Source organism: Mus caroli, chromosome 2, assembly GCF_900094665.2.
Source record: "Mus caroli chromosome 2, CAROLI_EIJ_v1.1, whole genome shotgun sequence".
Taxonomy (NCBI): Eukaryota; Metazoa; Chordata; class Mammalia; order Rodentia; family Muridae; genus Mus; species Mus caroli.
The window spans coordinates 37,618,637-37,642,557 of record NC_034571.1 but is presented as its reverse complement, the minus strand read 5'-3'; the positions used below and the strand labels follow the sequence as shown (position 1 = coordinate 37,642,557).

Sequence of the window (23,921 nt, the reverse complement as noted above, 5' to 3'; positions counted from 1 at the left end):
TCAATTTTATCATCTATATAATAGCAATTATAATAGCTAGCTCATGGTGTTCCTGCAAGAATTTAATTAGATAATGGACATTATGTGCTTACCACAGAGACAGGGACAGAGGAAGCACTCAATACACCGCAATTATCCCATAACTGTGACGTTTATAGAATACAATCATGAACAAACTGTTTTTTTTTAAAGTGCATCATGAAGTCATTTTCAGAGATAACACCACTTTGAATTCCATTAAAATTAAATTTTGAAGAACGTTGTTCATTTAAACCATTTCACCTTTTCTCTAACAGATATACAATTTACAACTTCAGCAGAACTAACATATGTAAGAGTGCTTGTGCTGACCTACAGCTCTTAACAGTGCATCTTCCTCACAACTGTAAGCTATCTTATTTAAACATCTCATTACTTTTTTTTGAGAATATAATAAGGTTACATGCTCGTCTTCCTTTTCCTCCCTCCATATAACTCTCCTTGCCCTCATCAAATTCATGAACTCTTTTCTTCAATCATTGTTATTACATGCATATATGTCATATTGGTATAATATCTATCTATCTATCTATCTATCTATCTATCTATCTATCTATCTATCTATCTATCTATCTATCATCTATCTATCTATCTATGCACATACACACACATATACATATATGTATATATAAATATACATATGTATATATAAATTAGCATTTAAGAACCAATTGCTGTGCTCTTCCTGAGGAAGAATATTTGTTCAGATCTCAGAATTCTTTGGCTGTCTTTCACTAATAATAATATTTTCTTAAATGTATAGAAGGGCGTGGTGGCAATTTTTAAGATAGTTTTCTATGGTGCATGCCAAGGGTCAGGAGGGATTACTTGGTAGAAAATGGGGTTAGGTTTTCTATTCATCTGCTCTTTTGTAATTCATCAGGTGAGTCAGAGCTTACATTGAATCCATAGCCAAGAAGCAGTGAAAAACTGGTGGTCGTGGTGTTGGCTTTTGAAACCTCATATCCCTAGATCTACCTCCCATGACACACGCGCCAAAACCAGATGTTCTGATTTATTATGTTATGGGATCCACTTTCATTTTAACCACCATGATCCTCTCGGAGCAAACTCTGTGATCCTCCTCTTTCACAGTGTTCCCTGAGCTTTAGAAATGGAACAGTTTGGTAGTTGTATCCATTAAGACTGCTCTCAACATCTCTGCATTTTGATTGGTTATGAGTTTCTGTAGTGAATTCTCTTTTTCTAAAAGATGCTTCGTTGAATCCATGCAACCTACACCTATATTTGGGTCTAAGGACAGACAGTTTGTCTGAGTTTAATGATCATGCTGCCTTAATGAAATGGTGGTTTTCGAGTTCCTCCTAAGATTCATACTTCACTGTCCTTGCTTAGTTGGCTAGGTTGCCAGCACAAGGCATAATGTATCTCTTGTTGAGCAGTCTTAAGTTCAATTGGAGAGCTCTTGGTTATTACTAAGGTCTGCACAGCACTGCTGTGCCTCTAGGGTTGTGTCCCACAGGTCAATGATATAGAACATATCCATCATAGCTGGGTAAGAGCTGTTGGCTGTCTTTCTCCTTTGGCAGCTTGCATGGTACTTTCTGGTACCATGAAAGCTAGTCCGTGTGGAGGAGACAATAGAGTCAGTCCCATCTCAAAGGCCTCTTTGTCCTGTTTCTGAAGTGCATGATGTCATCAGCAGTAGGGACTTACCTTTCACCTCTCAGGGACAGCGAAGGGCAATAGCAATAGGCTATGTTTCAGGAGTCTCTAAAGCAGTCCTGACAGCTTGGAAAGGTACTTCTCATATCTGATACATAAATATTATTTTAGTTTTGGTATGAGGGTCTTTGGTTATTATATGTGCATTGGTATCATCTATCCCAGATGAAAAATTTCATTAAAAAAGTATGTGTTAGCTAATGCACAGGATGATACATATCATAGGTTTCTTTTGACCTTTTCAGACATCTATATTCTTATTATAGAATCCCTCTCCTCTCTTCTCCACAGATAATTTTCTGATACATTGTTTCAACACTGGAAAGACATACTGTCTGACAGACTTCCTTACTAAGATATTTGTAGACTAATTAGGCCTCCATAATTATTGCTTCTATGTTTTGATACAAGGTAAATTAATAGAGAGTAAACAAAACATAAGGCATGTGTTTCTCTCCTCTCTGGTTTTATCTTATTCATTCAATACTGGTAAAGGACAGATAGATTTTCCCCCAGTGGAATAGTGAATAAGCAACATCAAATAAAGAACTGTGTTAAGTGTTCCATGAGAATCAGCAAAGATCTTGGTACTTGTGCTGTTCATGTACCATAGAGAATGTTGATTAAGTTTCTGTGTATTCAGAAAGATGGTGTTCTTCTGAATGCTACGTTCACCCAGAGCTGGAAACTATATCTGTCTTCAGGCTTGTACAATTGATTTCATTTTGTGTAAATTCTGTGGAAGAGCTATTCCATCAAAAAAAAATGCTTATTGGTCCTCAAAGAGCTTTCTTCACATTTTTATTCCACATGAAAAGAAGTCAGTAAGAACACGTGTTTTCAAATTTTGGATTCAAAGATCTAGTCATCAAGTGTTGGCTTGTTTGTTTTCTTAGGAAGATTTTTTTCTTGAATTAGTCACTGAATGCTAATCAGCCATTCATTTTTAGGTCTTAATTGGGAATCTGGATCTAAACTTTACTTATTGTAGCTTGAAAATAAAGACTGAGAAAAACAATTCTCTACCTTCATAAATTGATAAGAAATGTTCCTTTTGATAGTACCATAGCAGTGTCCTAAATTGGACAGCATTGAGCTAAAATCAATACTTCTTACATACATGGACTCAGCTATTTGTCTTAGTAGCAGTCAGTGGACTGTTGTTCTCCCACACCCCTTGTTAGCAGTGAACAAGATGCCTTTCCTCAGACAGTTCTATATGATAAACATTCGTGGGATTATCTTTTGTATCAAGACCCAGTCTTTAAGCTTCATATCAGAGAGTTCTTTCTGTTTATAAAGTGTCAGGCTTTCCATGTGTCCCTGAACTTCTCATTCATAACCAGCAGCTATTGGGCTATTATAGTAAAGCAACCCAAGAGAATAAGAGAGCAAAACACTTGTTTCCCAGGTAAAATATGGAGCTTCTGTTCTGTGTGTATTACGGATAGTCTCGACCTGAATAGTTAATCCCAAAACCAGAGCTATATTATCTGAAAATGATGTGTTCTTTTTTATAGTAGGATCCCAAATTTTCTATATTTATTTGATTACATGAAATTATGCTCTTATGTTTGATCACAAATTTACTTTCTAACTTTCTATGCAATAGAACTGAGGATTTTCTAGACAATTAACTACATGCTCAGTCTCCCATAATTTGCTTCTGCATGTGCTAATGAAGTCATCAAGGTTATATTTTAATAAGGGGGGACAAAAAATGTATACTATTTCAAATAAAATTAATGTTTGATTTATGAATATTAACTTCTAAAGAAATATATGTTGAGTCATACTGTTCAGCAAAGTAATCTACGACTGAATTACACCTTAGGATTTGTAGAGACCCAGCTACCTGACTATATTTGTTTAGTCTTTATACCTATACAGATTGTCCTCTATTCCTCTCCAGAAAATATTCAGCATTCCAAGATTATGTAAATAATGTCTGTAGTGGAAGAAATGAGGATTTGAAACAATTAAATAAGCATTGAACTTGTAATGCCCTATTAGCTCTGAGTTTAATGAAGAGAGTGATGCAGCAACAATCCCATATAAAACAATATTTCATCTACTTTTTAACATATTTGTTTATATATTTGGAGGTCAAAGGGCAGAAAGGCAGTTGGTCTAATCAATTTTTATTCTGAAGGTCATAATTCATGTTAAATATTGACCATGACTGTATCCTAATATTTCTTTGTCAACTGGGGGTATGTTGATTTTTTGTTTCAGTGCAGGAAAATATTATAACTTCATATTCATGTACTATTCCAATGCCAAAAGTCAATACAATGTTTGAAAAATCACCTGATATATTCTAAATTGGCACAAAACACATATATCTATGCACCAGCCTGAAACTATTTTTATGATTTATTATTAGTATTTTTATTATGTGTGTATGTGTGAAGGCCACATATATATTTGTACTCACAGAGGCCAAAAGAGGGCAGTCACTTGAAGCTGGGAATACAAAAGTATTGTGAGATGCCTGATTCACGTGTTAATAGCAGAACAGCTTCTCTCTAGAAGAGCAGCAGTTATTCCTAACCACTGAACCCTTTTGCATGCCCAGAGACACTATTTTACAACAGTAATGTCACTAAATGTGATTTAGAGTTTCTGAATAAAAAACTGTACTGTCATCTATTTACTTATGGATTCACCATAGTCTGCTGTGTGGTCTGTGGTCATGGCAACATTGCTTTAACGTGGCTTTTGTTTTCTTGAGTGCAGAGACATGTTTTTTATTCATTAAACTTCTACAGCTCTGTATGCTTCAACAGAGTCTCTCTATCACTGAGACTTCTTCACATTAGGAGTAAAGAGAAAATATTTGAAATCTTGAACATGTTATCAAAGTGCAAACTTTCCTTTTCCAGGACTCTAAGAAAACAGGAAGAGGTCAGAGATGGCTTAAAGGGAGGCACTAGACAAATCAGTCATTTTTCAAACTCCTCGGGCTCTTGACTCTTACAACATTCATTTGAAATAATGTAAACATAAAGAATTTATTAGAGAAAACTGTTGTTGTTGTTTTTTTTTTTTCCCAGAAATTATTCGGTCTCCAGGAATTACTGCTAGATTGAGTGCACACGAGGATGTAGAAGGGTTTATTTCTATTTCTCCTTTCTAGAGTGTAGTCACATAGATTGTTCTAACAAATGATAAAACAAGACTGTTTTATTTAAGTGTTAATGTTCATAAATCTAATTTTAATTACACGTGAAATACTATAAACATCTTTTGTTTCCCCTTGAATTAAAATACCAGTGTGTTTGCTGGGGTAGCATATGCAGAACTAAATTATGGGAAGCTGGGGATGTAGCTAGTGTGTGAACTAGCCTCAGTTCCATCTTAAGTTAAAAAATATTATACAGTAAATATATTATATAGTTAATTTGTTATTACAGATAAGAGTATAATCTAATGTAAGCAAACAAGTATTAAAAATGTATGTTCATATAATAAAGGTAGTACACTGTCCAGTGTACTCTTTTATATCAGTAGGTGTACATAAACTAATGCTAAGTGTAAAATCAGTAAATATGTGTAAAAGCTGTGTGTACAACCTATCAACATGTGAACATAAATCAATGTGCTGCTTAATAATTTTAGATGTGCATGTGTACAAGTGAACATAATACAGTTTCTGTTTAATATCATTGAGTATACAATAAACACATTTATACTGTATGCCATTTATCTGAAACAATGTTGAAAATAATATCATGCACTTCCCATGTGATGATTTTAAAGATCTAGACAGCCATAGTTATTTGGTTCTGCTGTTTGGATAATTATAATAGTACACTGATGTAATATTTCATCTTGCACTGATATCATATTTTCAACACTAAAATTTAAGAAGATGCTCTTCATCAATATATTCAAAAAACTATATTTTGATGGAAAGAATTCTTTATAATAAAAGTAAAAATATAGATAGACAGCATTAATAATAATTCAAACACCAGTTTTTTCGAAATCATAATATTTAATTAAGTTATGTTTTACAATGACTATACATTAAGTTAATTTTCAGACACTTCTCATAGATTGTCAGAAGTGTTGGAATCTTGAATTAATAAAGAGGAAAATTTCCCAACATTAAATATTCCCCAACTCAGTACTGTGAGACACTCTAGAAATAGAAATGTCCTATATTTCTGCAGTATTAAAATTTATTTAATACTGATTTTCACATTATTCTAAAAACCATAACTAAAAGCACAATTCTACTTGCATCTTTTGGAGCTCACTAATATAGAATTTTTTTTTTTTTTAGTTTGTTTTTCGAGACAGAGTTTCTCTGTGTAGCTCTGACTGTCCTGCAACTTCAACTTGCTCTGTAGACCAGGCTGGCCTGGAATTCAGAAATCCACCTGCCTCTGCCTCCCAAGTGCTGGGATTAAAGGCATGTGCCACCACTGCCTGGCATATAGATGTTCTTTGTTTGTTTGTGTTTGCTTTGGTTTTTCGAGACAGGGTTTCTCTGTATAGCCTTGGCTGTCCTGGAACTTACTTTGCAGACCAGGCTGGCCTCGAATTCAGAAATCCACCTGCCTCTGCCTCCCAAGTGCTAGGATTAAAGTCGTGCACCACCACGCCTGGCTTCATATAGATGTTGTTATTCTCTCTTTTTTTCTTTCTGCCTAGTGAATCCCTCTAGGTTTTTTAAAATTAGATATTTTATTTACATTTCAAATGTTATCCCCTTTCCTAGTTTCCCCTCTGAAAACTCTCTATCTCTTACCCCTTCCCCCTGCTCACCAACCCACCCACTACTGCTTCCTGGTCCTGGTAGTTCACTATACTAGGGTATATGACCTTCATAACACCAAGGGTCTCTCCTCCTACTGATGACCAACTAGGCCATCTTCTGCTACATATGCAGCTAGAGCCATGAGTCCCACCATGTGTTTACTTTGGTTGATGGTTTAGTCCCAGGGAGCTCTGGAGATAGTTGTCAGTTCATATTGTTGTTCCTCCTATGGGGCTGCAAAACTCTTCAGCTCCCTGGGTACTTTCTCTAGCTCCTTCACTGGGGACAGAGCTAATAAAAAAATTTCAACTGAGGAATACTGAATGGTTGAGAAGCACCTAAAAAATGTTCAACATCCTTAGTCATCAGGGAAATTCAAATCAAAACAACCCTGAGATTCTACTTCACACCAGTCAGAATGGCTAAGATCAAAAACTCAGGTGACAACAGATGCTGGCAAGAATGTGGAGGAAGAGGAACACTCCTCCATTGCTGGTGGGATTGCAAGTGGTATAACCACTGTGGAAATCAGTTTGGTGGCTCCTCAGAAACCTGGACATAGTACTACTAGAGGATCCAGCAATACCACTCCTGGATATATACCCAGAAGATGTTCCAACATGTGATAAGGATATATGCTCCACTATGTTCATAGCAGCCTTATTTATAATAGCCAGAAGCTGGAAAGAATCCATATGTTGCTCTTATTATTTCTATTTCCAAGTGTTGCAAGAATCTTAGTGAAGTAAGCACTGCACTCAGTTTAGGTGACTACTGAGTAACTATAAAAGCAAACCCAAGGATTGGTCTTCAAAACTAGTGCTCTTTCTACTCTGTTAGTCTCTCAAAAATAACAGACTCCATGAGCAAGGCTGGAATTTACACTGATGGATTGTGTTGGAGAAAGAAAGAATAAAGGTTTGCATTCTAGATGATGGTATCACATAATGAAAACTCCATAATTGAGAGTAAATATGGTATGTCATGGGAGGGAAATGGCCACTGAATGAAGCATCCTATAAATCTCAATATTAGTTGCAAGCAGTGCTCATTAAATTTCAATTAGATAATGAAAACAAGCCAAGACATTTTTGTTTTAATTTGGCCCGAAATTAAGAATCATTATAAATTAAAGTGGTCATAGGGTAAAAGTTCTCTTAGTGCAAATTTATCAATTAATTGTGTTAATGGGAGAAAAATTTTAAGTTCTTGTATGTCAGAAATGTTAATTAGCAGTGTTTTATACTCTGTGTTCTTTCAGCAACTGAATATCAAGTGCACATTGTGTATCTGGCTGGGTTAGGAGATTGTAGTATATAGATAAAAAGGAAACAATTGGTAATACCAGATTTCTCACACTCTAATATCAAAACAAAATGCTTGAAAATTGTAGTCATGAACAAATCCAGAGTGATGGACTATAGAGTTTGTCGAGTGTGGAGAGTTATGGGAAAACTTTCAGGAAACCTAAATATTATGCCCTACTGAAGATCTTGCTTTCAAGACTGATGATGGTTAGGTGTATATCTGCATGTGTGAAATGATGTGTACTCTATGTAAGTATGCCAGAAAATCAATGAAGCCACAAAGATCCAAAATAATGTGATTGAGTCTGAGAGGCAGGCGATAACAAAGTAGGATATTCATTTAGACAGAAAAGCAGGGAAGTTTCTGAAGGAATCTGGGGTTCCACACTTTCACAATGTACAAAACTCCAATTTAATATTTAGTTTTATATTTAGTAATTGAAGATAGTCCATAAATAACGCAGAGTATGTCATGTTTGATAGAATTTAAGTTCCCATAAGGATGAGTAGTTTTATTTGTGCACTAGACCTTCTAGGATGTTTTACTGTTATAGGATCAAACTTGACTATGCTGAGGAAGACTAAATCAGGAGGATGATGAGAGTGGAACAGAGTCTGTGAAGAGGCATGCAGCGTGCACAATCTCAACTCTGAAAATATGTCTAGCCGTATTATTTTTATGTAGGAAACAGTGTTGCTATTTGAAAAATATTCACTCGGTAAGATTTATTATTGTATACAGGTTAAAAGAAATTAATTGGATTTCAGAAAGAAGGCATAAGATTGCTGGAAATGTATAAATAGGAAAGACAGCAGGAGAGATCCTTGGTAGACAGAGCAGAATGTAGTCTGAGACAGCAGGGTGCAGGGTTAGCTTAGTGTTGGGTTCCTGTGTTGCTTCTGTTGTGACATTTGTCTAACACAAAGCAAACTCAGCATCTTTAGTTAGGCAAAACATTAGATGAGACATGTCTTCTCTTGCTCTTTTTTACGAAACAGAGAAAAAAATATTTTCTCCATATTCAAAACATAATCTAACTTTTATAAGAATTCAGAAGAATCACATCAACCTAGGAGGTTTGCTTGAAAATCAAAGCTTAGCTTTTAAAATGTTTATTTCAACTAATTGATGAAAGTGTGTAATTTCAAGAACAAACACTGTTTTGGATAATGGCTACAATATAAATATTTCTAATGAGGAATAGATTTCTGATTGTTATAATTTTGAAGGTTATCATGTAACTTAATATATATGTATATATATACACACATATATATATGTAGATATATAGCTTTATACATATATGTATATAAGTATGTATATTTATATAGAGAGAGGGACTGTGTGTAGTGTGTACAAATGCATATAGGATTTTCTCTGTTTCAATGAAATAATTTTGACGCTGATCAAACTATTTAATATATTATTATACCTAGTTGTGTACTGAACTCTTAAACAGAAGGACCATTTCTATAAAGAACCTCTGAGTTTATACTGACTTTCTTAATACACTTTAGTATGAGAGTCTTAGGAAGATTGACTAAAACATCCCAAGCCAAACTCTAGCTACATTGTAATTTCCATGGTAACAGTTCAAAGGAAGACAAGAATGAAGACTCCCCCAGCTGGTGTACAAGTTAGGCAGCCTGAACAGCTTCTGAACAGCTTCTCCATTTATCTTGTGATTTAGTCCTACGAAGGGTCTCATCATTCTGTACACTGTTGGTCAATAATTGAGACATGTCTCTATTGTTTCAATTGGCAAAAAGATGAGTGAGCCTTACTTCTGTACCTAAATATTCCTTTCTCTTCTGCAGTCTTTAATTTCTTGGCCATCTTAAATAGGATGTCATAGTTCCATTGACCTACTCATGGCAATTACAATTTTTAATTACTAATTAATTTCTATTTTCCTACTATAGAATTTCTAAAATCTCCCCAATGTGTACATATACACATTTGGAATTTATGTAAACATGACTATACATTAATGGCCTAAACACCACTTTGACATTTATGCCTAATTTTAACTTTTAAAGTAAGTCACTTAATTTTCAATAGTTCTTTTATAACTGGTGACAATAGGTATTTAGAGCTTCATAATATTAATTTGAAGTGATGTCAATTTGTGTCATGTTTATCTTACAAACATTACTAAGGTATTTAGAATATCAGTGATTCAGTTACCTTTTACCTGTTCTGAACTTAAGTACATTTATACTTATGAATATGAATATATTTATGCACAGTTGAGATAAACAAGTAGTTTTAGAAATAATGATTTCTCAAGCTAAAGAAATATTATAGTAAAATATATTTCACATATTTGGTAATACTTTTGTTACAAATTAGTAAAGATATATGGAAGGTTTATGAGTATACCTCAGAATTGTTAACAGCAGCCTTTCAGAGAATATATAATGTATTTATTAGTTCTTTAGAGCTCTTCCCAGATCCACCACCTTCTCTACTTACCCTACAGTTTACTTTTTTAATAGATATTTTCTTTATTTACATTTAAAATATTATCTCCTTTGCTAGTTTTCCCTCTGAAAACTCCCTATTCCTTACCCACTCCCCCTTCTCACCAACCCACCCATTCCTGATTCCTAGCCTGGTAGTCCCCTATACAGGGACATATAACTTTCATAGGACCAAGGGCTTCTCCTCTCACTGATGACTGACTAATCAGGCCATCCTCTGCTACATATGCAACTAGAGCCATGAGTCCCACCATGTGTTTTCTTTGGTTGGTGGTTTAGTCCTAGGGAGCTTTGGAGATACTAGCTAGTTCATATTGTTGTTCCTCCTATGGGGCTACAAACCCCTTCAGCTTCTTGGGTCTTTACTCTAGTTCTTCCATTGGGGACTCTGTGCTCAGTCCAATGGTTGGCTGAGAGCCTCCACCTCAGTATTTGTGAGACACTGGTAGAGCCTCTCAGGAGACAGCTATATCAGGCTCCGGTCAGAAAGCACTTGTTGACATCCAAAATAGTGTCTGGGTTTATTGACTGTGTATGGGATGGATTCCCACGTGGGGCAGTCTCTAGATTGCCTTTCCTTCAGTCTCTGCTCCACACTTTGTCTCTGTAACTCCTCCCATGGGTATTTTTGTTTCCCTTTCTATGAAGGACCAAAGTATTCACACTTTGGTCTTCCTTCTTCTTGAGCTTCATATGGTCTGTAAATTGTATCTTGGGTATTCTGAGCTTCTGGTCTAATATCCACTTATCAGTGAGTGCATACCATGTGGGTTCTTTTGTGATTGGGTTATCTCACTCAGGATGATAATTTCTAGTTCCATCCATTCCCACAAGAAATTCATAAATTCATTGTTTTTAATAGGTGTGACAGCTTTCTTGATCAAGTCCATTTTATCCTGCTCCTATGCTAGTGGATTAGGTAGTCTTCCACTGGACAACCACACCTCTAAAGAAAATTTTCTCTGCTTCTTCATCTAGCAGCTGTTAATTGCCAATAACTTCATGGCTAGGTAAAGAACTTCATGCTTAACTGTTCACTCCTTTATGGTATCCAGTCTGGTTTGAGTTTGCATTCGTATTGTGCATGCTGTAGTTACCACTGAGTTTACGTGTGTAGCAGCTGCCCTGCAGTATTTCAAAAGCCTTGTTATGTTGTAGTCATTACTGCATTCAAATTTTACACCCTTTTTGCTTCCGCTAAAACAATGACTCTAAGCCCTGGAATATGAGAATGGGATATATATATATATATATATGGGATATATATATATATATATATATATATATATATATATGTCCTACTAAAGGTTGAGCAATCCACAGTTTCTTATTCTTTTTTTGTTGTTGTTTGTTTTTGCTGTTAGCAATATTGGCTTCTATTTCCTTATATATTATAATTTTCCTTTTGTTTTCTCATTCTATAAAAGTCCCTTCTTGCTCACTTTCCATAATTTCACATGACTCTTCATTATTACTGTGTCTCATCTTAAGTGATGAAAGTAAACATTTAAGCATTGGTTTCCTCCTTTAGTTAACAACAGAAAAGAACACTTTCAAGGGCAACTCTCTTGTTAAAGCATTCTTTATTAACTATGATAATACCACTAATTTGATGTTCAAATTAAATCTAAATGATATTTTGACAAAAAAAAAAAAACCTGTTCCATCATTAAGAAAATTGAGAGTGAAAAAGTTTGACATCCTTGACAAATTCATCTAGGAAGAAACGTGAGAAAGTACTAGTTCTTAGGCTTGCAATCCATAACGCTTTAATGGGTGAAAAGTGTATTTGTTTTAATACATTGTTTGAAGTTAAAATATAAAATGCCATGTGCTATACACCTTTCAAAATGAGAGTTCTAGTAACAGGGATCATCTTTATGTTTTTTGGTGATCAGAATTGTGCTCTGACTGAGTTTTCTGCAGTTTTATTTACTAATTAAAGCTATTAAATTTTACATGCAGAAAAACAAAGCTAATGCATGGACTTTTTCTTCCTCTCACTTAAAGGTCCCGAGGAGATGGAGATCAAGTGCCCCTTGAATCACATTGCTTGCCATGGCTCCAACGCATGTGTCCATTTGTCACAACTGTGCAACGGAGTGGTAGATTGCCCAAATGGCTTTGATGAAGGAGGGCATTGCCAGGGTGAGTCTGTCATGGAAGAGTGTAATTGAAGTATTCAACTTTGTATAATCATAAAATTCAATGAGAAGTCTAAATGCCTTTTCTTTCAACTGTAACTGTAGCTATCAAAAGAGCATAGGTTTTATTTCCAGTCTCTCAGTATGAACTTCAAAGATGTAATTATCACTTTTTATTGAAAACATATTAGCAAACATACATCCAGATTTTGAAGCTAGGGTTTTGAAACACTCTTTCACATGCAATTGTTATTTTGAGCAAAGGGGAGGGGAGGAGAAATTATCATCATATGCTGACTCTCTGCAGCTTATTTACTCAATCTTTGTCTTAAACAAAATATCAGCAGGAACAATCCTACAGCTTTATCTTTAAACTGATGTATTCATAGGAAGGTATCTATTTAGTACTATTTTTCTCCTACTATGCTATTAAATTTCTTGAAAATTTAATGTGCTTTTAAATACCAGACTATAATTTCTATGAATATATGAGACAAAACTGAAATATATAAAAAATAAAATATAAGTGAAAATGGAACATTCTATGAAAAAAAAATCCGAGAATGGGTTGCAGGAATTAAAACATGAGACTAAGAAAAATAAAAGCCTGTGAACACAAGGGGGGTCAAGCCAACATTGGGCAAAAGCAGAAATCTTCCACCCCTGTCCCTATTCCCAATTGTCCTCAGACCCGTTGAGATAGTACAGGCTAGTGCCAGGACACTTGCTCCAAATCTCAATTCTCTGTACTTAGGTCTTAGCACCAGTCCTCTGTTCTATGTATTTGGAACATGACTGTCCATCACTTCATATGAAGCAACACAGTAGGGCTGGGGACAGAGTTTGAGGAGCCACTTCTACTTCTCCTGATAATATTTAGTCCTTCAGGATCAATCAAAGGGAAATATTGTAGGAATGTAAAGGAGGCATACATACATGAAAGGGATTTTAAAATGTGAGTGAAACTTTTTAAGCAGGTTTAGTATAGTTATGTTGGAATGTTGGGACAGAGGCTGATTTCTGTGTAGAGAGTTTGCAAGATGCGCCCAGGAAAGGAACAACTTCCATAGTGGAATACTGAAGCCAGGACACAAGCAAGAATATATTCCTCACATTAGGATCAGTGAAATATATTTAATAGTGGAGGTTTTAAAAAAGTGTAGAGACAGAGGTGGATAGATGGACTAGTGGCTAAGACCACTTGCTAATTTTGAAGAGGATGTAAGTTCAATTTCTACCACAGATGTTATAGCTACATATAATGCAAGATCCATGCAATTTGATGGCATATGTATAGATCCACAAATATGTGTGTGTGTGTGTGTATATATATATATATATATATATATATATATATATATATATATACATTCACATAAAGAAAATACAATATAATAAAAGTGAAGCGACTTGCCTTTGACATGGGAAAAGGCACCAGCCAACAACTTCCCAGTTTCTGAGAGAAACTCAGTATCTACATTTCTGTGAACTGTTCACACTTAGAGACTACTTTTTATATGGATATACTAAGTCCTAATAAATAATACAGTTAAATTTTCATTTGTGGTTTATATCAAAAATAGTTGCCCCAATTGCCTGTCTGAATGCATAATATAGAATAGTAGAATCAAGACTAAAATATATGCCATTCCAGATTGAGTGACTAAATATGTTTTCATTGAGAAGATTAATTAAAAACTGTATGTAACTGTTTGCCTCCAAGATATGAACAGAAAAAAGAAAACATCTTTCAGAGAACATTTCTTAATGTATGTTCTGTGTCTTAGACAAAAGTGGCTAGTTGTCAGCAAAATTGTTTTGTAGGAATGGAAGTCTCCCTTCCCATATTCTGAGTGCTGTATTACTTATTAATACTTGATGAAAGCAAATTTTCTGAAAGATTACCAAGCATCACCCCCCCACCCCCCTGCATCAAGAATCTAGGTACCTTAGTCTTATAGCTAGAATATAAGAAAAGAAATGGTTAAGTCCACTTTGTAGTGCTTGCTGTGACGTCCATCCAAATTACTTCTATCATTAATTTTTTTTAAATTCTTGTTGCTTTCAGAGCATGTACTCTAATTTAAATAATTACACACAAAGCCCAAGCCATGACTCAGAAATGAATTTGGCTCTTTCTTCTAATAAATGGTGGGATATTTGTAGTTTTTATTAAAATTAATAATAAGTAAAGCTTAAAGATTTGAACATTATGTTCTTGGGAGTTCTTTTGTGTTCAGTGAATTGTTTTCTGAATGTTTCCTGGCGAAATCAATTCCTTTCTAGTCAAAATAATAAAGAAAATAATCTATTATTAATGATTTTCTGTAACACAGATATTTTAATCTTCATAATTTGGTTCCATTTGATGAAAAAATGGATTTTTATATGGGCATAGTAATATACAGGAATTTGCTTGTAAGATGTTTAACAATAACCACTGGCAAAATAACCACATTGTATTTTCAAAATTTCATCTCTTCCTATACAATATTTCAAAGTAGTAGCACCTTTTTCCTAATCAAGATGCAGAAGCAATAAAAGCATACAGTAAAGTGTGAGATATGAATTCAGGTATAGTGAGTGCTAGAAGGAGCTAGCAGAGATTAAACCACAGCATATATAAAAATCCAGTCTTAAATTTGACCTTCTAAAGATCATTGCTTATGTCCGCATTTTATGTACTCATTTGAAAGAAGGATTCTTGGTAATTCTAACCCTAGTTAGATTTTGTTAACTACCTAAAGAACCAAAGCATGGGAATGCAAGTGGGAAGGGCATTCTCCAGACACAATCTGCTCCTATCCTATGAAAATAACATCAAAGCTCAGTTAAGTCATTGAGAAATATGTTCCAATTTCTCTGTCAATAGAAAAACATAATTATTTAATCCATAGAGTTTAATTCCATTCAGTGGTCAAGGTCCTTGGAAACCTACAGAGATTAAATATGAGAAGAATTGAAATTCTTAAGAAATGAAACATTCGGACAAAAACAAACAAACAAGCAAACCCAAATACCTCCCTACCACACAGTGTATGCACAAAAATCCCACAGACATCTCTTAAGAGTTTTGACTACTTTATGTAATTCTGAGTCTACTATTTCACATAATTGCTGCATTTATACAGGAAAAGTTCTCTTATATAAACATTTATTTTCTTGAAATAATATTATGTTTTTAATTGGACCTGACCCTTAACAGACGTCTGCTGGAATTCAGCCTTGGTAATATGCACTCCTTAATCTTTAGTTACTTGTCAAGAATTCAAATTCTTTGAGTTTAGAAACTAAACAGAACATTTAAACTATATAGCTTTAGTCTTATCTTTTGCTTTGTTATCAACAAAATTTAAATCTGATGCTAAATTGGTTTTAAAACCTTCTGGATATATTTATAAAATCTGTTTGAGAATTGACTAAGGTAAATGGTAATAGCTTTTATTTTCTATGACCCATCACTGGGAATTTAGTCATCATTTAACTTCCTTGTTTAATACTCATATATATTCAATTCTCCTAAAACAAAATTAATCTAAAAATAATTTGGAAGCCAAATATTTCCTCTCCTTATTTCACATGGAAAAAATTGTCTTGGTTTATTTTTTGTCAACCGTTTTATTTATTATTTTATAATATATTAGGTTTAGTGTTATCGATCAGGGCAGTTTAAAGCTAAGAGTGGGATTAAGGCTGGGGCTAGGCTTAGGACTTGGGTTAAGGTTATGATCATGGGTGAGGTTTGATACTTATGTCTGGGGTTATGATGCTGGTTAAGATTAGAGATAGAGCCAAGTGACAGCTTAAAGTTAGGTCTATGGCTGCTATGAGGCTAAGGTTGAGGATGCATTAGCACTCTTAGTAATTCGAACGCTGACTGCAAAGTGATAAGATTTAGTCCAACCCTACTAGAAAGGATGGAAGGCACTGAGTAAGGAAGGGGATGTGAGAGCGGAAGGGAGGGAACTACAGAACTGGTGAAGACATTTGAGTTGTTTTTGTGTTCTTACCCACTGAGCCATTTACCTTCACTCTCACATCAATCCATCTTTGTCAACTACCATGTGAAATATTCAGAAGTCAAAACAAAAAATATAGAGGGTAATATATGTGGAAATAATGTTAGAGAAGACAAATTTCACAGCCATAACCGTTTTCACCCCAGGAAGGGAAATCATCATTGTCTGCTCAAGTGCCATGAATCATTCAAAAGCGTGTAGGCTGCTAGTCATGGCTACATAAACCTATAATCACAGAAAAGGAGTGAAAGAGCTGATGATGTATTTAGGGGGCAGCCTGATCTGTAGAGGAGACTCTGTTTTCAAAAGTATCTAATCTACCAATCAAAAAAGAAAAAAAAAGAAAAAAAGAAAAAAGAAAAAAGAAAAAAGTAAGCAGACAGACACTAGCAAATAAAAAAGGCAGTTGTAAGATGGAATCTGCCATAAAGACTCAGGCTTTTGTGGTCAGGTCACTTCCAACTTATAAAGGTCTTTTGAGTTTTGGGCTTAGTTTTAGTAAGGAGGTAAGACTGTCTAAAGTCAGCCTCAGGTTTAAGTATTTCTTCTTACAGATTACTGTTAGCAATTGAATTAGATAAAAGGCTATGACATTTGATCCTAGTTGATTTCCAGAACAGCCTTAGTCCCAGAAACAAAACAATAATCCTTATACTGTGGACAGGAGATGACTCATACTGTAAAATGTTTGCTGTCACGCAAGGACCTTGCAACACAAGCCCCAGCATCCTGCAAAATGTCAGATCTACAATGATGTATACCTGTAATTTCAGCACTGTAAAAGAAGAAAGTAACAGGATTCATAGGGTTTCCTGGAATCATAGGGTTTCCTGACTAAACAGACTAATTGAATCAATGTCAAGAGGTTCAGTAGAAAACCTAAAACAAAGAACATGAAGTGGATAATGATGGAAGAAGACATTCAACAGTGATGCACAATAATGTGTAGGGATATACACCATATGTACATAGTACAAAGGACAATCATTCTTTTTCAATATAAAAATCATTATTTTTATAAATGTCAATTAGTCCATAAAATTTTCATGTTAATGGTGTTTATTGTTATTCCATATACTATGTATTCTTCATAATAAGGTAATATTGTTTATATTGGTATAAGTTCGAGATATAAGATTAGAATTGTGCACTATTGAAAACTTGTTATATAACCACATTTGTACATGGATATACATTGAAACATATGCATATTAATTTATGTGTAGTATAAAGTACAAGACAGATCTGTAGAGATGTCTCACTTTAACAAAAGCAGGTGTAATTACCAGCACCGACATGGTTATTCATAACCAGCAATAATTCCAACTCCAGGGAATCAAATGCTTTCCTCTAACTTGCTCACACAGGAGGCACATATCAGGTATACAATACTTACAACACACTTTCAGAAAAGGCATTTTTATTCATCAAATACATTAATTAAAATGAATCCTAGGCAAGGTCGCTCCTTTCTGCAATTCTGAGATTAACTCAAGGATTGTATTAAGTGTACCTCAGCCTCAAACAAGATCCCGTTGTTAAAAAAAAATTATGTTCACCCACATTTCAGATGTTGCCCCCCTTCCCTTCACTTCTAAGGGTGTGCTCTCTTACCTACTGACCCACTCCCATCTTAATTCTCTAGCATCCCACTTTTCTGGTGCATCAAACCTCCACAGAACCAAGCACATCCCCTCACACTGAGACCAAACAAGGAAGCTTCCTGCTACATATGCAATGGGGCCACAGACTAGCCCATGTATGCTCTTTGGTTGGTAGGTGAGTCTCTGGAAGCTCTGAGGGGTCTGGACAGTTTATACTGTTGTATGATACTGTTCCTATGTGGTTGCAATCCCCTAAAGTGTCTTCAGTCCTTCCCCTAACTCTTCCATTGTGGTTCTTGGGTGCTGTCTAGTGGTTGGCTGTAAGTTTCTGCATCTGTGTCAGTCAGCTACTGGTAGAGCCTCTCAGAGGACAGCCATGTCATGCTCCTGTCTGCAAGGACATCTTGGCATCAGCAATAGTGTTGGGGTTTGATATCGGTGTGTGGGATGAATCCAAAGGTAGGGTGGTCTCTGGATGGCCTTTTCTTCAGTCTCTGATCCATTTTTGTCCCCGCATGTACCTTTACAAAGGAATAATTTTAGAAGTGTAAGTGACACCATTCCTCAACTGGGGACCCATGTCAATCTACTGGAAATGGTGTCTTCAAGTTCTATCTCCCATTGTTAGACATTTCAGGTAATGACATCCCCATTGTGTCCTGGGAATCTCCCACATTTCTAATGTCTGGTACTTTCTAGTGGTTCCCCCTGTTTACCACCCCACACTGCTTTATTATTTCTACCAATTCTCCTGGCCATCTGTCCTTTTATTCTCTCTCCCCAATACCTGAATGTTCCCTGTCTTATTCATTCCCTCACCTTTCTCCCATCAAGGTCCCTCTCTCTGTCTCCCATGATTATTTTGTTCCCCCTTCTAAGTGGTATTGTAGCATCACACCTGGGCCTTCCTTCTTCTTAAGCTTCATATTGTCTGTTGGTAGTATCATGGGTATTCTGAGCTTTTGTGCAAATATCCAAATACAAGTAAGTACATACCATTTATATCAATTTGGATCTGGGATACCTTACTCAGGATTATATTTTCTAGTTCCATCCATTTTCCTGCAAATATCATGATGTCCTTATTTTGAATAGCTGAGTAGTATCCGATTGTGTAAATTACCACATTTTCTGTATTCATTCTTTCACTGAGGAACATCTGGGTTGTTTTCTGCTTCTTGCTATTATAAATAAGGCTGCTATGAACATAGTGAAGCATGTGTCCTTGAGATATGGTAGAGCATCTTTTGGGTATATATTCTGCCCAGGAGCAGTAAGTATACCTAGGTCTTCAGGTAGAACTATTTCCAATTTTCTGAGGAAACATCAAATTGATTACCAGAGTGGTTTTATCAGTTTTCAATCCCACTAGCAATGAGGAGTGTTCCTCTTTCTCTACATTCTGCCAAAATCTGCTGTGCCCTGAGTTTTTGATTAGTCATTCTGATTGGTGTAAGGTGGAATCTCAGGATCGTTTTGATTTGCATTTCCCAGAAGACTAAAGATGTTGAACATTTCTTTAGGCGCTTCTAGGCCTTTAGAGATTCCTCAGTTGAGAATTCTCCTTTTAGTTCTGTACAATATCTTCCTTATAAAAATGTCTTTAGATTCTATCTCTTTATTAAAACAGTATTTTCAAATTAGTTATTAGTAACATATTTCTGTGTTTTGAATAACTCACTAGTTATATAAAAATCCTTGTGTATCAAGTATTTCCAATTTTTGCTGAAATGTCTTTGGTTTAAGTTCTATTTTAATGTACACATATAGAAATGTGTCACACCTACATCAGTGGAATGTCCATTGTATTTGTTACTTTGTGTGTCTGCAGGAGTATTTCTAATAATTGCTTTGATGTGAACCTTTAGTCTCTGAATAAGGAAGAATTTTATTATTATTATTATTATTATTGGTATTTCCTAAACATAGCTGAATCCTTAGATAAAATTTTAAAGCCTTTCTCAATGTTTGGGGAAACCTACCAATTCTGTGGGTCAGGATCTGATTCAGGAGAGAGAGAAAGAGAGAGAGAGAGGCAAAGGGGGGGGGGAGAGGGAGAGAGAGAGAACTGAGAAACTTATGTGGAGAATAAACATAAGTCAATTTTCTCAGCCATGTTAATCTTTCCTTAAAAGAAAAAAATGTTAATTTTCCAGCATTTTAGAAGAGTTAATTCATATGCATATTCATTAACTATGGGAGTAATTAATCTTTATACTTTCATCATGAATTTCTTCCTGATATGATAGTGATAAGATAGAAAAAGTTGTAACATATAATTTATATATGGATAAAATGATGTTTAAAATATCTTAGTTGAAAAATAAGTAATTCTTTCATCAATATGAGTTAAACTTTTTATGCACTGACAATAATCCACCCATTTATCTGACCCAGGAATACAGACAGTTCCTGCATGGAATTTTTGTGGTGTAATGGGGAGAGATAAAAATTGCTGAGGAAGAATAAATGAGGAATATCTAATTTTGTTTGCAGGACTGCAAAGAGATTTCCCGAGAGTGCCGATGGCTGATTTGCATGTCACTCCAAGAATTGTGTATGGCAATGAAGAAAATTTGAGCATTCAAAACCAGGGGCCTGTTGCAAGGATGAATGTATGACTGAGCATTAAGAGCTCAGGAGAACTGAGATCTGTGGAAAGGATGAAGGATGAAGGGATAAAAACGAAGACCTATAACCTTGAAGCTGAAAAGAAATATTATCAGACAAAGAGTAATTACATTAGAATAAAGATGCATGCAGCATAACCCATTTAAAATGCATTGAATAAAACAGAAAAGGGCAAGAGAGTAAAACGTTATAGTATAATGTATGCACAATAGAATTATAAGGGTGCCATCTTATCGTGTTTAAATACTTAGCAGATGGAGACTAGGATGTTTGCGTCTTTGTAGCAAGTCAGGTTGATTATTCTTAGAAAGAGAATCAGTACATTTTATAGCCACAAGACAATGAGCTGAACAGCCCTCTGTTCTGATGTTCCTCAGCTCCCATCTTACATATTTTTCATTAATGTTGTCACTTAGATGGAGAACATTAAGTGAAGGTCAAAGACAGAGTCCTGGGCTGTCATGTTGAGAGAATCCTTTTTCAGATGGAAGATCATTTTAAAAATATATTTGCTATTTATAGCCACCAGAATCCCAATGTCAGTAAGCAACTAACATACTGACTTATGATGCTGAAATTTTATCTTCTTGTTCCTCAACTTTGAAAAATAATTGACTATTTTAATATTTTTCAAAAATATGAGTTTAAACAAACTGTCACTCAACTCTCCACTCAACCTCCAAATCTGAGACCAAATCTCCTATGACTCATTATTGTGTTTCTGACACACACAGCATGATGTTCTAAAGAGCAAGGAATTAAAGCAGGCTGCTGATGTTGAAGTGTATCCTCAAGAGTCGCACAGAACACCACTTAAGAACAGGGATTAAACTATGACCTTGAGTTTTCATTTGCTAGTTTGTCTCTAGTGAAAAACACTTAAAATCTTCAGGTTTCAGCATCCTTTCTTACACACTTTCCAACCAGTAATGATGACATGGAGGAAATCAACTGAGTGACAATTTAAACCAACTGTGTATTTGCTGTCAGTTTTATTAATTGAATGAAAAAAATGCTGGCTAAACAACAAACTGAGCAATTAAATATCAAACATGTATAATGCACAGTTATCACCTGACTCAGGATTCTGTTCCCTTAAAAAAAAAAAATCAGTGATTTCACAAACTTAGGAATTCAGTGTTCATAGAAAGATCTGTAAATAAAATAATTATTCAGTGAAGAATGATTTACATTTTGAATTAAAAATAGCATGATATCATTCTGACAATAATTAACCTATAATTATTTAAAATAATTATAATTTGCTGAGCTAAATCTGGAATTATAGAAATTATAGAAATCTGGCATTAAGAGGAATTAATTTCCCTGTTGTTATGAGTAAATAGCATGATGATAGAAACTTAAGTGAGAAAGGTTTATTTTGACTCACAGCTATAGGGTACTGTTCACTGTGGAGATAATGTCAAGGTGGCACTGGTATGAGGCAGCTGGCATCATTCATCCACATTCAAGAAGAAAGTTCTAAAGAGTGCCCATAGTCAGATCTTTCCTTGTTGTCCTGATTTTTAGGACTGATGTTCAAGGAATGGTGCTACCCTTATCTAGCGTAGGTCTTCTCATCTCAACTAACCTACTCAAGATAATATCTCATAGGGATATACAGAGCCTGTACACATCTAAAAGAAATCTCCACGGTATATCCAGAGGTTTGTTTTCTAGAGAACTCTAGATCCTGTTGACGAGATATATTAATTATTGAAAGCTTGCCTCTTACCAACTTAACACTCAAAAAATAAGTTAAGCTATTTAAACATTCCCTTCCTTATTTCCATAATTTAGTGGCCATGTTATAAATCAAGATGCTTTCTATTTACATTGAAAAGTCCTCCTTAGTTTTAAATAGTGTTGGTCCTGTGTAGAAACGAATTCTAATCCTCATCTGAAACTCAAGAAAATCTCCTAACTCTATGTGAATATTAAATAAAACAAAAGTGACCTACTTTTGACATATGATAGAACACAATAGACATTTCCATTCCAAGAGGTTAAAAATAGCAGTGTAGAAATAATAATAGACCCAGCAAAGACTGAAACCTGGCAGAGTAAACGCCAAGCCCAGTGGCTCCATCTCTGACAAGTGAGACATATAAGGCAATTTCATGTATTAGTCAGGGCTTCAGTAGCCTATACCCTCCAGCTTTGCCACTTTCAGTACACAATGCCTCAGTAGACATCCCATGCTGCAGACACTTCCAATGACCTGGGATCTCCCCTGCTCTTTAGGGTTCTCTCAGTGGCCTTTAAAAGTCTCTTTATAAGCACTCTGACCCTGACACATGCTGCCTAGCCTTAGATCCTCTATGAATTTGCAGACACTTCCTTTAATCTTGTGGGGGTTTTTTCACTACTATAAAACAGTAACATATAGATGATCTTTAATAAGTTCTATTTCCAGCTCAGATGTAGAGCGACCCCTTGGGATGCTGATGCAGAGGAAACACTTCGCTAGGCAGTTGTTATCAATGATCAGGACACCCCTGCAGTTGCATTCTCAGTCCTGTCTCTTTTATCAGATTCATTTTTATTTTCCCAAGCTGGAGCTTTTGATGTGGAGCATTGCCCTCACAGTACCTTTGCTCTAGCACAGGTCCAAGCAGGCTGCAGTTTTATCATTTAAAACCTCCTGTCTGTCACACACATGGTTGGGAAGGTTAACCTACTCATGTTTTACCCCCTCAGCAAACTCCAGGTGTTTTATCCTTTGCTGTCAAACAATCCACTCCTTTCACAATTTCAAAGTCTCTTCATTGAAGTATCCCCACTAAATAAAGTAGTATATTATCTTTGAAAAATTCAACCTCACTCATGTTATCAGACTATAGGTAAGATGAAATGTAATTATCGACTAAAATTTCATATTAATGGCCCTTAACCTAGTTCCAAGAAGTATCAAGTTCTCCTTGGAAACCCCCGGACCTAGGCCTCCACAGTGAGTCATCCCATAAACAATCTGCTTTTCCATGTTCCTGTCAGAATAGCCCATTCGCCTTACTAATGCTGTTAAGTGGTTATACTTGTACACATTGACAAGTTCTCCCACCTTCTTTCCATAACCCAGATTTTGTGCTGTTTTTACTATTTTTTCCCTCTCTCCGCTCTATCCCTCTCTCTATCTCTCATTCATATATATATATATATATATATATATATATATATATATATATATGTGTGTGTGTGTATGTATATATATTTCAAAATGTAGGTTCCCCCTGACTCCA

General features: G+C 35.3%; 1 protein-coding gene across 3 annotated transcripts in view; it reads left to right on the top strand.

Moving 5' to 3' along the window:
* Positions 1-23,921, top strand: part of Lrp1b (LDL receptor related protein 1B) — a 1,970,757-nt gene that overhangs the window by 648,823 nt on the left and 1,298,013 nt on the right. For all 3 annotated transcript variants that reach the window (XM_029472167.1, XM_021181392.2, XM_029472172.1), the window contains exon 3: positions 12,295-12,432. In XM_029472167.1, the coding sequence (XP_029328027.1) occupies positions 12,295-12,432 (138 nt within the window). The remainder of the gene's footprint in view (positions 1-12,294; positions 12,433-23,921) is intronic.